This window comes from Triticum urartu, chromosome 3A, assembly GCF_056163025.1.
Source record: "Triticum urartu cultivar PI428250 chromosome 3A, HENAU_Tu73, whole genome shotgun sequence".
NCBI lineage: Eukaryota > Viridiplantae > Streptophyta > Magnoliopsida > Poales > Poaceae > Triticum > Triticum urartu.
The window spans coordinates 546,439,799-546,453,811 of NC_141875.1; the positions used below are offsets into that span (position 1 = coordinate 546,439,799).

General features: G+C 47.1%; 1 protein-coding gene and 1 long non-coding RNA gene across 4 annotated transcripts; both read left to right on the top strand.

Annotated features, from left to right (window-relative positions):
- Nucleotides 1-763: 763 nt before the first annotated feature.
- On the top strand, nt 764-4,322 carry LOC125544994 (uncharacterized). Of its 3 annotated transcripts, none has more exons than XR_007299865.2 (3): nt 764-1,747; nt 1,833-1,949; nt 2,042-4,322. It is a non-coding gene; the product is annotated as an uncharacterized LOC125544994 (long non-coding RNA). The 3 variants fall into 3 exon arrangements; XR_007299866.2 differs by having other exon boundaries at nt 2,052-4,322; XR_007299864.2 differs by having other exon boundaries at nt 1,833-1,919; nt 2,042-4,321.
- A 5,535-nt stretch (nt 4,323-9,857) lies between these two features.
- LOC147980462 (uncharacterized) lies at nt 9,858-10,737 on the top strand. Its single transcript, XM_087516886.1, has 3 exons — nt 9,858-10,082; nt 10,177-10,544; nt 10,632-10,737. The coding sequence occupies exons 1-3, from the start codon at nt 9,858-9,860 to the stop codon at nt 10,735-10,737; spliced, it is 699 nt and encodes a 232-aa protein (XP_087373012.1).
- Nucleotides 10,738-14,013: the final 3,276 nt, after the last annotated feature.

Genomic DNA, 14,013 nt, shown 5'->3' on the forward strand with positions numbered 1-14,013 from the left:
CCGATTCAAATTAATTGTTGCTGCTTTAATACAATTGATTTGAATCGGGGGAAGTATCTGTTTTGCTAAAACTCTTTGGACTGACATCGTATATAACACAGTACAGACGCAAGCGTTCATACATATGTACATACGCTCACCTTTATGAACGCACACACGCACATTCTATCTTTATGAGCACCTCCAAAAGACTGAGCCGGCATATCATCTTGAGATTTACGAAGTCATCGTAGGCACCTCCTTGTCGACAGGAACGTCTCCTCCCACTGAAAGCGCATCGTCGTAAATCCTCTCCTCCCACTGAAAGTGCATCATCAGAAATCCTCTCCTTCCACTGAAAGTGCATCGTCGGAAATCCTGAAATAAATTCAGAAATAATGCGAGCACCAGGACTTGAACCCTGATGAGCTGGGGATATCACTGTCTCTCTAACCATCCACTTACAGATTGGTTCGCAGATAATATATACCTTGATGTGATATCATCAGGATACTAGATCAAGTCGATGCGAAAGAACAAGAGGGAGGACAGCATCGGTCTAGTTTCAGGCCACGGACCGGCGACTAGTTAAGACTTGATCATTCCACGGTTGAATTTTAATACATTATAACGGTGCATCTTAAAAGCTCTTTCAGGCCATTAGCATTCACAGCCGCTAGATCTCTAGGTTTGGATTTTTTGGCCGTTCGATAAAACTCTCGCGCAACACTTCCCGCAATCTGAGCTGGGCAGCTGCTCCCGTGGCAAAATTTGAGCCGCGTGGTTGATCGGGCTCGTATTGGGCTGTCCCATTTTTCCTATCCCTTTCCCCTTTGCTCTCTTAGTCCTCGAGAAACCTAACGAAGCTGGCGGCTGAGGAGACGACTCGGCTGGTGCTTTGCTGGGCCGCTCCAATGGCGACGTCGACCCCGTCGGCCGCTATCTCCCTTGCCGCCGCCGCTCCCCACTGATTTCGCTGCCTCTGCGATGCCTCCCTCCCTCCAAGGCGATTGCATCATCCGAGGCGGGGTCACGGCACCTTCCCAGATGCGGCGGAGGCACCACATCCCATGGCGACGGCGGCCTGGAGCTCCTCCCACTCTGCTTCGTCCCCACGTTGATGCAGGCCATCTGCAGTGAGATCCTGCCGAGGTGCGCGGTCTTCTTGGTGGATCCAGCTGAGGCGCGCGACGGGATCCCGCGCGAGGGGATCGAGGCGGTCCAGCGGCTTGTGTTCATCTCGGTGGATCCAGCCGAAGTACACGAGGGAATCAGCCTAGGGGTTGGAATTGGTGGCTGAGGAGGAGGCGGCGCCGGCGAGGGTGCACAAGCCGTGCACAAGGCCACGATGACTCCACAAAGACTGTTGCGCTCTCCATGACCCTCGATCGCGTGCTCTCCGACCTCGACTCTCTCCTCATCATTGACGGGTGAAGAAAATTTCTTCTAGCGGTGAGGCAGTGGGAAATAATCTTGACGCAACAGCGAAAGTGATACAGATCCTAGCCTCCTCCCCTTGTGTATGTTCTAGCAGAGACAGATAGGAGATTCAGATAGGAGCGATGGACAAATTTTGTCTCCTCTATGTTAAATTTCGTTGATCTTTTCTCTCCTATACGTTGTCCGATTTTCTTGATTGTTGGCCATATATTTGTGTACTCAAAATGATGCTGCCCAATGTATATCTTCAGTATATGCTGCTGTCTAATGCTTATACAGCGGAGGGGATGTTCCCGAGGAGCCGACCTAAATGGCTCTGTCTACGCAGGTGCCATACACTTTCCTGCCCAGTGCAGTAATCGCCTCACTCTCCACAGGTACTCCATGCTAATTTCTCCTCTTTTCGCCAGCAGCCGTGGATTGGATGCACAATTGTTCCACTTTGCAAACAAGAACCATGTCAGGAAGCCATGATCTGGAGTGGTCATCGCTCAACAAACGTGAGGCATCCTTCCTCATTCACCCCCGTGGTTTGTAAAGCCTTGACTGTTCAACCCGCCTCTATGTAGCTGCTAGCTAGACTGTTGATTACTACTAAATTTGTGATTTTATTAATCTCAAGATCGATGCAGCAAAACCCCATTGAAGAAACGTGCTAGAAGCCAGTTCCACGTTTGGCTAACCTGAACGTTCATCGCTACCTAGGTATGGCTGCCAAGTTTCCTTTAGTAATGTATATGCATCATGTTCAGACATGCCTGCAAGGCTCCATCTAGGTAGATGTTATGTACTATAGCTTCCCACCACTAATTTCATTTTGTTTCTTGATTGTAAGTTGAACAAACTGAATCTACGTATATATGCAAAAATATTTCACTATGCAAGCTACAATATTTGGTCTGCACTTGCAATAGTTTTACTGCACTTGGAATACAATGTCGTGAAGAAAATTATTGTGTTTGCTACAACCTTAGCCTGACATACACATATTCTGAAATGGTTGGCGTTCAAACAGAACAAAGGTTAGCATCCTTGTTCGCTCACCCCCGTTTTAGAATGGTTTTGCACGGTGCAGATTCATTGAATGGCCGAGTATTAATTTCATTGAATCTGTGGTGCGATGTCTAGCTAGCAATTGGAAAAACCAATTAGTTAATAAATTGAAGCGGTCTTTTTTTTTTGCGGGTGAATTGAAGCAGTCTTGTTTGCAAGTGTACCACTTGTTGTGTTCTTAAAGAAAAGGACTTGGCTTCTCTAGCTTCGCAAGTCTTTAATAAACATCATAATACAGAGATTGGGCTCATCGCTTTATTGACATGCATGTCATCATTTGTGAGAAGTCATTTTCAGTACCATTGATATTACAAACATGTTGACCAGGCGCAAACTGAAACAGATCCATCGAAGATGTTCAAAACTGTTGTCTTTTTGTGCTGTTGTGTTCTATCTTCTTGAACAACCCAGCCCTCACATTTGTAGTATAGGCCTAGAATAGGTGTTTACTTCATTACTAACTCCATTTATTTTGACTTTCTCATCGACAGTAAGTTGTAGTAAAATACTGAATCTACCGACATGCATTCTAGAATGGTCATCTTCAAACAAAGGTGAGACTCATTTACTCCCCTGGTTCGGTTGTGATTGTTCAATCACTTTCCATTATCTGTAGCCTGGGTTCGCTGCTAGACTACCTTTTACTGTTCCAGTTGCAAAATATATCTTTCAACGGAATATACTAACCGAGAAGGTTGAAAAATCCCACGAGAAGACGACATGCTAGCGGCCAGCTCTACCTTTTGCCAACATGTGAATCAAGGCTGCATCGATCGGCTAACTAATGAGATCAATGAGTTTCTTCATTAGGACCTCAGATTGATTTCCAAGTTTTCTCATAGCTAGCAACTCCTCCATCCGGGTTTATTAGGCCGACCAATAAATTTAAGTATGTCACAAAAATTATATCATCAGAAAGCTCTTTCAAATACAAATCCAATCATGTACTTTTTGTACCATATATTTTATATTTTACTGGGAATATGGATGGTCAAAGTTTGGCTCAAAATAGTGGGAGGCCTAATAAATCTGGACGGAGGTACTAGCTAGCAAGTCTAATTAGTGAGTAATATATTCAGACCTGCAGTCTCCATCTTAATTAGTTTATTACTTAACAATGCCCTCAACACCTGCACAGAAAACAAGGTCTGATCCGTGGAACAGATGATACTAGCAAAAATGTCTCTTACAGATACTAGCAAAAATGTTCTGTAGGTAATGTTGTTATTATTGTTTCTTTCATCAACATACACCATGTTATGTATGGAGCAATTATAACTGTTGTGCACTTCTCCTTGGCACACTACTTATGTAGTTATTTCCTCAATTGATTTTCCTTGCTAACAAGTATTTTGTTTGTACTTCAGTGTAAGCAATTGTAAGTTGGTTAAGATGCAAGACAACTTGAGCCATTGTTTCACAACAACCCACTGGCATTTGATATTGAGTTTCAGAATTTCTATTATTATTGTAGATCAGATGGAATTCTACAACCTCAACTTTGAGCAAGTACACATTCAGTCATCTATCCTGATGCAATGTAGAATATTTGTCCCTTAGACCACAATGTATACTTGTATTACTGGCCAGAACGCATTGAGATTTTTTAAGATAATAAATATCGCCCCGAAGTTCTGAAATATCTGTACTGCCTTTTCTCTCTCTCTCTCATGTCTTTCCTCGATATCTTTTTTAGTTATCATGATTTGAGTCTTTGCGGGAGTCTTTTTAGGAGGCAAAAAGAGGTCATGTTCCATATCAATCATAATTTATATCTCCGCGCTTAATACCACAACTCAAACATTAGACCTAAGGAGAAAACTCAAAATACTACTCCCTCCGTCCCAAAATAAGTGTCTCAACTATGTAGTAACTTTAGTACAAAGTTCTACTAAAGTTGAGACACTTATTTTTAGGAGTGAATACTTTTTTGTAGATCAATCGGACTGGATCTCTCTTGAGTTACATAGCATTATATTCTTGATTTCTCTCTTTAGTTACATCGCATGATATTCTATAAAATGGAGAGACAAATACAATATATAAAAGCATTGCAAAGAAATGTATACACGGTACTTCATGTCTCTAACAACTCTTTTAAGTCAAAATAGACGGGCGCAGCAACGCGCGACATAACGATCTAGCTCTCTCAGACCATTAGCATCTTGAACCGTTGGATCTGCTACTTTAGCCATTGCTGCCCGTTGGATGTTATTCTAGTCCCCCGTGGGCTCTGTGCGCTATCACCGTAGTCTCAAATGAATTGGGCCGGTGCTCCAGGAACTATTTCGGGAGTTTCCTGTTATTTTGGGCCAAATGGGCTGGATATCGAAACGTGAAAATTTCTGTCGTGGAGAAGACGAGACGCAGCCCCACCTGCGCCGAGCACTGCCTGTGTCGATGCGGGCATCAGTCGACGAGTGGTCTGCTCGGTCGGCGTCTCCAGTGAGGGGACTAGACCGGTCGATGCGGAGGGGAGGTTGCGGGTGATGCATGTGGAGGGGAAGCGGCAACGGACTGTTCGAGTGAAACTGAACCGCAAGTATTGAAGGAGGCAATCCATCTTCAGTTTTCGGGAGCATTCATCGTGATTGATGCGTGCCACTCGCCCATGGCCATTAAATAAGTGCAGGTGTGTGTTCCTTTTTCCCGGCCTCTTCCTAGAGCACCCCTACCCCCAGGTTTATATGTAGCTCCATCCCCAGGATTTCTTCCTTGCCCTTCATCTCGTCTCTCTCTGGATATCTGCTACTTGCCGCCAATACTACTGCCGACTCTGTCGCTGGTGTCCCTGGGCGCGCTGACGTCCAAGACGGCCGCTACGCTGCTCCACCGCTCACTTGAGAGGATCTGAGAGGCTCGTGGGCTGCAGATCCAGAGAATTATTTTACCGGTCACATCGACACATCTTAGAAAACCTTGGCTGCATTTCTTCAGTTCTCAGATTCTTCAATCTGCACATGGTTTAATCTAGAACACCTGCTATACTTTCTTTCTCCATGTCTTTTTTTGGTTCTGTATAATGTTTGCCGATGACAAGAAATATCTTATTAGGATAACGTGTGCAACACACTAATATCTTTGAGAGTTCAGCAAAGTCAATATCATGTTGCTGCCAGATGGTGTCTCCATACCAGTTCAGTGATGTGAATTTCAGATAATGAACGATGTGAGCTTCAGAGAATGTAATTGTTCTATTGAGCTCAAAACGACCACTTTTGATTATATTTTCTTTTTCTCAATTGTAACTTGAAGCTATGTGGTTTCGTTAAATTAAATCAGGGAGGAATCCCTTCTTAAAAAGAGCACTGAAACTAACGTACGGGTGACCACATCATATTTGTCCGAATGATATTTATATCGATTAGCATGGGACGCGTACATGTTATGTTACTTCTGCTTGAATTCACAACATCATGCTTTCTACATGGGAACAATTAGAGAGTGAACCGCTCGAGACCAATACATTTTAAGCCATGGAAACAGACTGATCATGCTGTAATAATGATTTTCCTTGTTCTCCGTAGATTATTCGTTGTATTTTTGCTGTATTTAGCATTGCTACTAGCGTGCTACAGCTCGGTGGCGCACAAAGTTTTCCCTGCTGGTTTCTAACTGAGCTTAGTAATTTTGTGTTTTTTCCATTAGGCTGCCTTGTCTTGATATACATCACTATGAAAGTTTTACTTGATTTCCAACAAACTATAGTAGAGGTGAATTTCTGCAAGTTGCTTTCGTTATCACTAAAGGTGGATATGAACTAGAGTTGCAAACAAGGACAACGTAGTCATAATTTCTCATTGCATGCATGTCTCATTTACATTACATCCTTGGTAATCCTATATTGACATCCATTTATTCTTTGTTAGTCTTTAACTCCAACTATCTCAACATTCATGCTAAGGTATGGTGCCCATTGGTTCTTGGTATGTCTTTGCATCCACTGTTTTTGCTTCATCCATTCAGGTAAATCTGAATACTTCGTATAGGTAATGTTAGTCCACTTGACCATTCCATAACATGTGGCAACACTGAAATTATACATGTATGGTGTTACGTTTCTGTTTCTTGTAATGGTTCTTACCCTCTTTGCAGGAAACACAACTACCAATTGTCAAGACCACCTGCCATATAGTAGTTGTTCAGGTTTTGGTTTTACAAGTTTCTGCTAGCATTATTAGCTCTTAAAATTTACGATGCACTGGATAAATGTTACATGTGCTACTTGTGTTGATAGACCTACAAGGAAATGTTCTTTCATTAATATCGTCTTTACATCTTCCTCAAAAAACACTTTGATTCGAAGTGACATGCCTGGAGGTAGACATTGTCCTACCTGGCTGAAAATAGGTTGCATATGCTCCGCAGACAATATCTTTCTTGTGGCTCTTATAGAACAATAGAAGATCAACTAATGGTTTGGTTCCATGGTTACGTACAACTTTGTATTCCTTGGTTAATTACCTAGCCTTAGTCTGCTTACTTTATGAAGAGTTGATCTTATGAAATCTATTTGAGGTTACCCTATTTGGCCTGGCTGCGCATGTTGCTACTCTGCTATGTGGCATGTCATATTAGGGTATTACTACTTTGTACTATCCTAATTTTGGTGGTCACTCTGTTTTTATGTGTTGCTTACCTAGTGAACATTCGTCGGCAAGATTATTTGACTGAAGGCATATCTAAATTTTGTTGGTTCAAAGTAGTATTTTTTGTAAACTATTAATACCATCAACATTTTTACGTAATATTATTATCCACCTTTTGGTTCTTTTTTTTGTAAATTTCTATTATCCAATTGCAAAAATAGATGGGCGCAGCAACGCGCGCCAATCATGATCCAGTGATCAATCAAAGTCACACTCTCTTCATGGATGATGATTTCTCAAAGCACGTCCCGGCTTAGCGCTTGATTGCTACTCTATCTAGGATTCTCTGGTTTTGCACCTCACTGGAATTTTGATTTCGTGAAATTTTCGGGGGAAATTGGCCGTCAAATTTCTTTCAAATGCTTGCCGATAGTCAAACGATTCAAACAAAAAATGGTCCATGCGTAAGAAAGAAGGCTTTCCACCATTTCAATAGGACCTACAATAGCAAGTGAAAATTATTCTTTAAGAACAATATGAATCGTTTTGAAATTAGGCCAAGTTTTTTGACCAAAATATAGGCATTGCCACCCAGCGAAATTCATCGACTTCACAAACTTTGCCTAGAGGGCATTGAAAATATGGTTACCTGACTCTTAGCACTATTGTCGACTTCACATCCTTCCTCCCGTTGGGTGGTTTTATTGGCTAGGTCTCGCATATGAGTTTGGCAGGAAAGACTAAGGGCATGTTTGGAACCTCTCCCAGCTTCTCCAAATCCGCAACTTTGGCTACCCTCACTAGCTTCGGGCTCTTCCTGGAGATCAGCGAGCGTTCGGCTTGAGCGACGGCTTCTCCCGGTGTGCCATGCACTGGCAACCCAGCTAGGGGAGTCCTGGCATGTTCGACATCACTTTGGGCGCTGGCTGTCGTGGTTCTAAGTCTGACAGTAATGTAGGGGGGTAGGTATGGAGAGGCAAGATCCTAGCTATGGAGTAGTTGTAAGCACACGAGGTTTACGAGTTCAGGCCCTTCTCGGAGGAAGTAACAGCCCTACGTCTCGGAGCCCGGAGGTGGTCGACTGGATTATGTGTGTATGAATTACAGGGGTGCGAACCCTTTACACTGAGGAGGGGGGTGGCTTATATAGAGTTCGCCAGACCCCTCTGGCCCTCAGTTATGCCGGGTTTAAAGTACATTAAGGTCGGGCGTTACTGGTAACGCCACTAATAAAGTGTTATAAAGATCATAAAGGCTACTTAATGTCCGACCGTTAGCGCGCGGAGCGTCTTTAGATCTCCTGGCCGTCGAGTGGGCGGATCTTGGTCGAGTGGTAGGCTTCACGGTCGAGTGTCCTCGAGTTCGTCGAGTGGATCACCTTCAAGTCGATTGAAAAGTGATTTCTTCTAGAGATGTCCTTGGGTAGGGTAGTTTGGACAGGTCCATGACCCTACCCTAGGTACGTAGCTTCATCATTAGCCCCCGAATGGATCGAGGTTTGAGTCGGGAAGGAGTTGAGCATTCTTCCGACCCATCCTTCGTGTCATGAGTACATCTTGTTTTGGATCAATGAACCTGGGCGTCGTTACCAACTTCTTCTCCGGTCGCCTTGGTCCATTCATAACTTTCTTTAGTCGAGTGAATTTCTTTACTTGTAGACTCTCGAGTGGTTGCGTGGAGGAGATCCTCTGTCTGACGAGTTGTTCCGCTGCCCGCGGATTTCGCGGGATTCGAATTTCGGGAAGCGCGCGGGACGGGGGAGGCCGCAGTAATCGGATGGGATAGAACAGAGCATCCTCGATCTCCGTGCCACCTTTTTCGCCATGTATCGCGCGCGCGATTGTTGCGGGATTTGACAGGATCGCCTGGGCCTACAGGTCAGTCACTCGGAAGCGACCCCATATAAGCTGCCGGCCCAGGGCTTTTGAACAGTGCGCCTTCACTTCTCCCCTTCCTTCTTGAATTCTTCCGCCACATCTGCTCTCGTCTCGGCGCTGCCGGCCTGTTCGAGCTCCGTCCGCGGCGATGGCGAAGGAGAAGACGACGGCCCTGGAGCGTGCGAAGAAAGTGACAGCGCAGGCGAAGGCGAGGAAGTCCGGTCGGGGCGGATCTTCTTCGAGGTCCGCTCTGCCGAAGGACTAGATCCAGGGCGATTGGATGCCTTCGGCGATTCCGCAAGAGGACATCGATGATCTGATCGAAGGGGGGTTCATTCCCCATGAATCTACGCGTCTTCCGGGGAACGAGATCGAACCTCAGCCTCGCGAGGGTGAGTGCGTCCTCCTCACCACTCACATCGACCGCGGATTTTCTCTGCCTCCTCATTCTTTCTTCCGGAGCTTCTTGAACTTTTTCGGAGCGCAGCTCCATCACTTTACTCCAAATTCCATTGTGTACCTTGCTGCCTTTGTATCTTTGTGCAAGAATTTCTTGGGTTGTCGTCCCCATTGGGGCCTCTTCAAGCACATTTTCACTTGTCGTTCTCAGTCGGTTAAGAAAGCCAAGTCGAGTGACAAAAAGACGCAAGTGATTCAGATGTGCGGGGGTCTTGGGATCCAAATGAGAAGCAAAAGTTCTTTTCCAGCTATGACTTTTCCCGAGTCAGTCCGCGGGTGGCAGTCGACCTGATTCTACTACAAAGACCAGGCGACTCCAGGACAGGCGACGGGCCTTCCCCCTTTCTCCCTGAACCGAGCAGAAAAACCTTCCTCCCTGAGAGTGACACCAGAAGAAAAGGTGCAAGTCAAAGTGCTGGTTGGTCGAGTGGTTCAGCTTATCCGCGACGGGGTGACTGGCATGGATTTATTAGAGGTCTTCCTCCGGAGGCGCATCCAACCGCTCCAAGCTCGTGACCATCCGATGTGGATGTATTCGGGCCTCGATGACACCACTCGGATTCATCCGGAGGAGGTCGACGACGAGACGTTGGGAGGGTGGTTGTCGAGTATCACAGGGAACAAGGACAACCCTCAAGGAGCCAGGAGGATTCCTCCACTCGACCAAACATACGAAGTAGACCAGGTCCGATTCTGCATCTCTGACTGTAACATTGCTTTCTTCGTTCTGTTCGCTTAGAATCGGTCGATTGACTTTTGTCTTGTTTGTTGTCTTCCAGGCCATTACTGATATGTACTCGATGCCCAACGGGGCGCAAGAGAAGGCCGAGGAGGGGGAGGCGAGCGGAGGCGAAAGTGGGGAGGAGTGGCAATCTGACGGTGAAGGGGAGGAGGATGATGACGACGACTCCAGTGGAGAGAAGGAGGAAGAAGTCGATCCTCCCCGCACGGAAAGGCGATCCAAGCTCACAGACGACCCTGCGCGTGAACGTGGTAAGGCGACTATGCCTGTTGGGCAGTCGTCAAAACGCCCTCGGACGTCTTCCCCAGCGCCGACTGAAAAAGCTCCAAAGCATCCACGAGCGACGCCGTCAAAGCCGCCGAAGGCCCTGCCCAAGATGAAGATGACCGTTCCCACCATTTCCAGGTAACAGCAGAACTTGCTTTTTTTTTGAACATGGACGGACTCTTGGTCGACTCATTGACTAAACCGACTGGTTTCTAATATCTGCAGTGCTGCTACCTCCGAGATCTCTGCCAAGAACGACGACCAGGAAATGGAAGACGCTGTTACCTCCAACCTTGGTATAGTTTCTGATGTTTCACTCTTAGTCGATTGACGGTCTCCTCTAGTCGATTGGATTTTCGTCCTTAACTTTGGATTTTTCTTATAGCTCCTCCTCATGTCATTGATCTTCCTGATGATGATGACGAAGTGCCGCTGAGGGCGAGGAAGAATAGCAAGGCGTCAACTGGCAAGACACCACAAACTGCATCAGTGCCTGAGACAGTAGTTCAGGAGGGTGGTAATACCACTCGGACTTCTGTGTCCTTCACTGTGCCGCTGACGAGTGTTCGGCCTTCATCATTGACTGTTGATCCGCCCTCCCTTTTTGCCACACACCACGTCCCAGAGGACCAAGTGGGTGCTTCTAAAGAGGCTATATGCCAGGCGGGGATCATGATGGAGCAGGTGAAGGTGGTCCGGGAAGCCAGCCAAGCGGCCTATGATGCCAGTTTAGCTCTTCAAAGCAATGTCCAGGTTAGTTGATCACTGCTTCTTCTGTTAGGATGTGCTATCTAAAGACTCTCTTTTCCGAAGATCTTTGCATCTGTACACCCACTGGGTGTGTCGATTGGATTTTTTTGGACTAGTGGGGGCACGCTGAGTGCACCCACTAGGTGTAGTCCCCGAGACTACGGTGGACTGCTGGCAGTCGATTGTAGTCTTTATATTGTGCTGCTTCACTCAAATTTCTTCACTCGGTCTGGTCGGGCCATTTCGAATGGAATCTTGGAACCAGTGGGGGCACGCTGAGTGCACCCACTGGGTGTAGTCCCCGAGACCATGGTCGACTGCTGGCAGTCGACTAAGGCCTGAAGAACCCCTTTTTGCAGATCATGATGAGATCATAACCTCTTAGTCTCTTTTGGTCGACTGGTCAAGCCGAGTCGGTCAAACCAGTGGGGGCACGCTGAGTGCACCCACTGGGTGTAGTCCCCGAGACTACTGTCGGATATTTTTGATTCGACTGTAGTCTTAGAAATGTTACGATTTTTCTCTTAGTCGCTCGGAGGCAACCTATCTTTGACGCCTGTCGACTGACTCTTTGCAGAAATCCTGCGAGCTTGTGGCTCTCTATACTGAATTGGAAAACAAACAGATCCAGCTCAACCTCGACTTGAAGCTTGCCCAGGAGAACTTGCAGAAGGCGAGGGACGAAGCGCAAGGTATGGCTGGTGAGAACTTGATGACTGTCTTACTTTTCTGCCCATTCCTGATGTTGATCCCGTTGATGTTTTGCAGATAAAATGGAGGAGGCTCTCAAGAAGAAGGACCGTGACCTTGCTGAGGCGCAGAAGGCGGCTTTGGACAAAACGAGGCTTGCGGAAGAAAAGCTGGCTTCAGTCGGCAATCTCGAAGAGGAGAACTCCAAACTGAAAGCTGCTCTCGACGCAGCCAACAAAGAGGCCAGCCGTCTGAATAATGACAAGATAGCTCTGAATGACAAGGCAAGTGAACTGGCGGGGAAGAGGAACGATCTGGAGGCTTATCTGGGTGAGCTCGCCAAGAAGTTATTCATGATGCTTGAGGGTAATCACTCCTACCCGACTGACTTGTCGTCATCAATCCATTGTAGAGCCACTGACTTATCTTTGAATTGTGTTTACAGAATTCTGCCAGAACTTCGAGGAGGAGACCAGTCGAGTCGAGACGAACTTGGATCCCATTCATTCTCCGGTGAAGGATGAGGCTGCTATGAACGTGCTCCGACTGGAGTCTCGTATTGCTGGAGTGGTTGATTACCTTGCTCGACTGAAGGTTGCGGCGTCGCGGATCGACACAGCGCTCTAGCCTGGAACGACGCTTCAAAATGACCTCGAGTCTCTGATGACTCGACTGAATGAAGTTCCAAGTCGAGTGCAGGAATGGAAGAAGTCTTCTACTAGGTGTGGTGCTGACGTCGCTCTGTCCTTGGTCCGTGTTCACTGCAAGGAGGCGCGAGAGGAAAAGCTGGCGGATCTCCAAGTTGCCAACACCAGGAAGCACAACTTTCAGTCTTTCATGGAGACCTTCATTGCTGCTGCCACTCAGATTGCTGACGGGATTGACCTGGACCAGTTTGTTGCGCCCTCCAGTCCTCCACCCGAGGAGTAAAACTTCTATGCTTCGCTTTAAATTTGCCTCGGAATGCCGAGTGATGATGTAACCGTTAAACTACTTCGAGCTTGATGCTCGAATACTTTTGATCTGCCGTTTGGAACCTTGGAATTTATCCGAACTTGGTTTGTTTCTGAATATGCTGGTGTTTCCTTTCGACCGGAGCTTGTTTTTGTTGGGGAACGTAGCAGAATTTTAAAATTTTCTACGCATCACCAAGATCAATCTATGGAGTCATCTAGCAACGAGGGAGATAGGAGTGCATCTAAATACCCTTATAGATCATGAGCGGAAGCGTTCAAGAGAACGGGGTTGATGGAGTCGTACTCGTCGTGATCCAAATCATCGAAGATCCTAGCAACGAACGGACGGCACCTCCACGTTCAACACACGTACGGAGCGAGGACGTCTCCCGCGCCTTGATCTAGCAAGGAGGAGGGAGAGGTTGAGGAAGAGGGCTCCAACAGCAGCACGACGGCGTGGTGGTGGTGAAGCTGCAGTACTCCGGCAGGGCTTCGCCAAGCTCTTACGGAGGAGGAGAGGTGTTGGGGAGGGGAGGGCCTGCGCCTTGGATGTTGTGTGTAGCCCTCCCCTTGCCCCTCTATTTATAGGGGAAGGAGGAAGGGGGCCGGCCCCCCTCTAGATGAGATCTAGAGGGGGGCGGCCAAGGGGAGGGGGCTTGCCCCCCAAGCAAAGGGGGCGCCCCCTTTAGGGTTTCCCCCCAACCCTAGGCGCATGGGCCCAAGGGGGGGATGCGGCCAGCCCATGTAGGGCTGGTTCCCCTTTCCTCTACAGCCCATTAGGCCCTCCGTGAGAGGTGGCCCCTCCCGGTGGACCCCCGGAACCCCTCCGGTGGCCCCGGTACAATACCGATATGCCCCCGAACCTTTCCGGTGACCGTATGACAACTTCCTACATATAAATCTTCACCTCCGGACCATTCCGGAACTCCTCGTGACGTCCGGGATCTCATCCGGGACTCCGAACAACATTCGGTAATCACATACAAGTCTTCCTAACAACCCTAGCATCACCGAACCTTAAGTGTGTAGACCCTACGGGTTCGGGACATGCAGACATGACCGAGATGACTCTCCGGTCAATAACCAGCAGCGGAATCTCGATACCCATGTTGGCTCCCACAAGCTCCACGATGATCTCATCGGATGAACCACGATGTCGAGGATTCAATCAATCCGTATACAATTCCCTTTGTCAATCGATACGTTACTTG

Excerpts from the sequence above, each read along its gene's own strand:
- LOC147980462 (XM_087516886.1), top strand. The coding sequence starts at position 9,858 with ATGGATTTATTAGAGGTCTTCCTCCGGAGGCGCATCCAACCGCTCCAA. Across the intron at positions 10,083-10,176 it reads AAACATACGAAGTAGACCAG|GCCATTACTGATATGTACTC; the intron begins GTCCGATTCTGC and ends GTTGTCTTCCAG. Across the intron at positions 10,545-10,631 it reads ACCGTTCCCACCATTTCCAG|TGCTGCTACCTCCGAGATCT; the intron begins GTAACAGCAGAA and ends TAATATCTGCAG.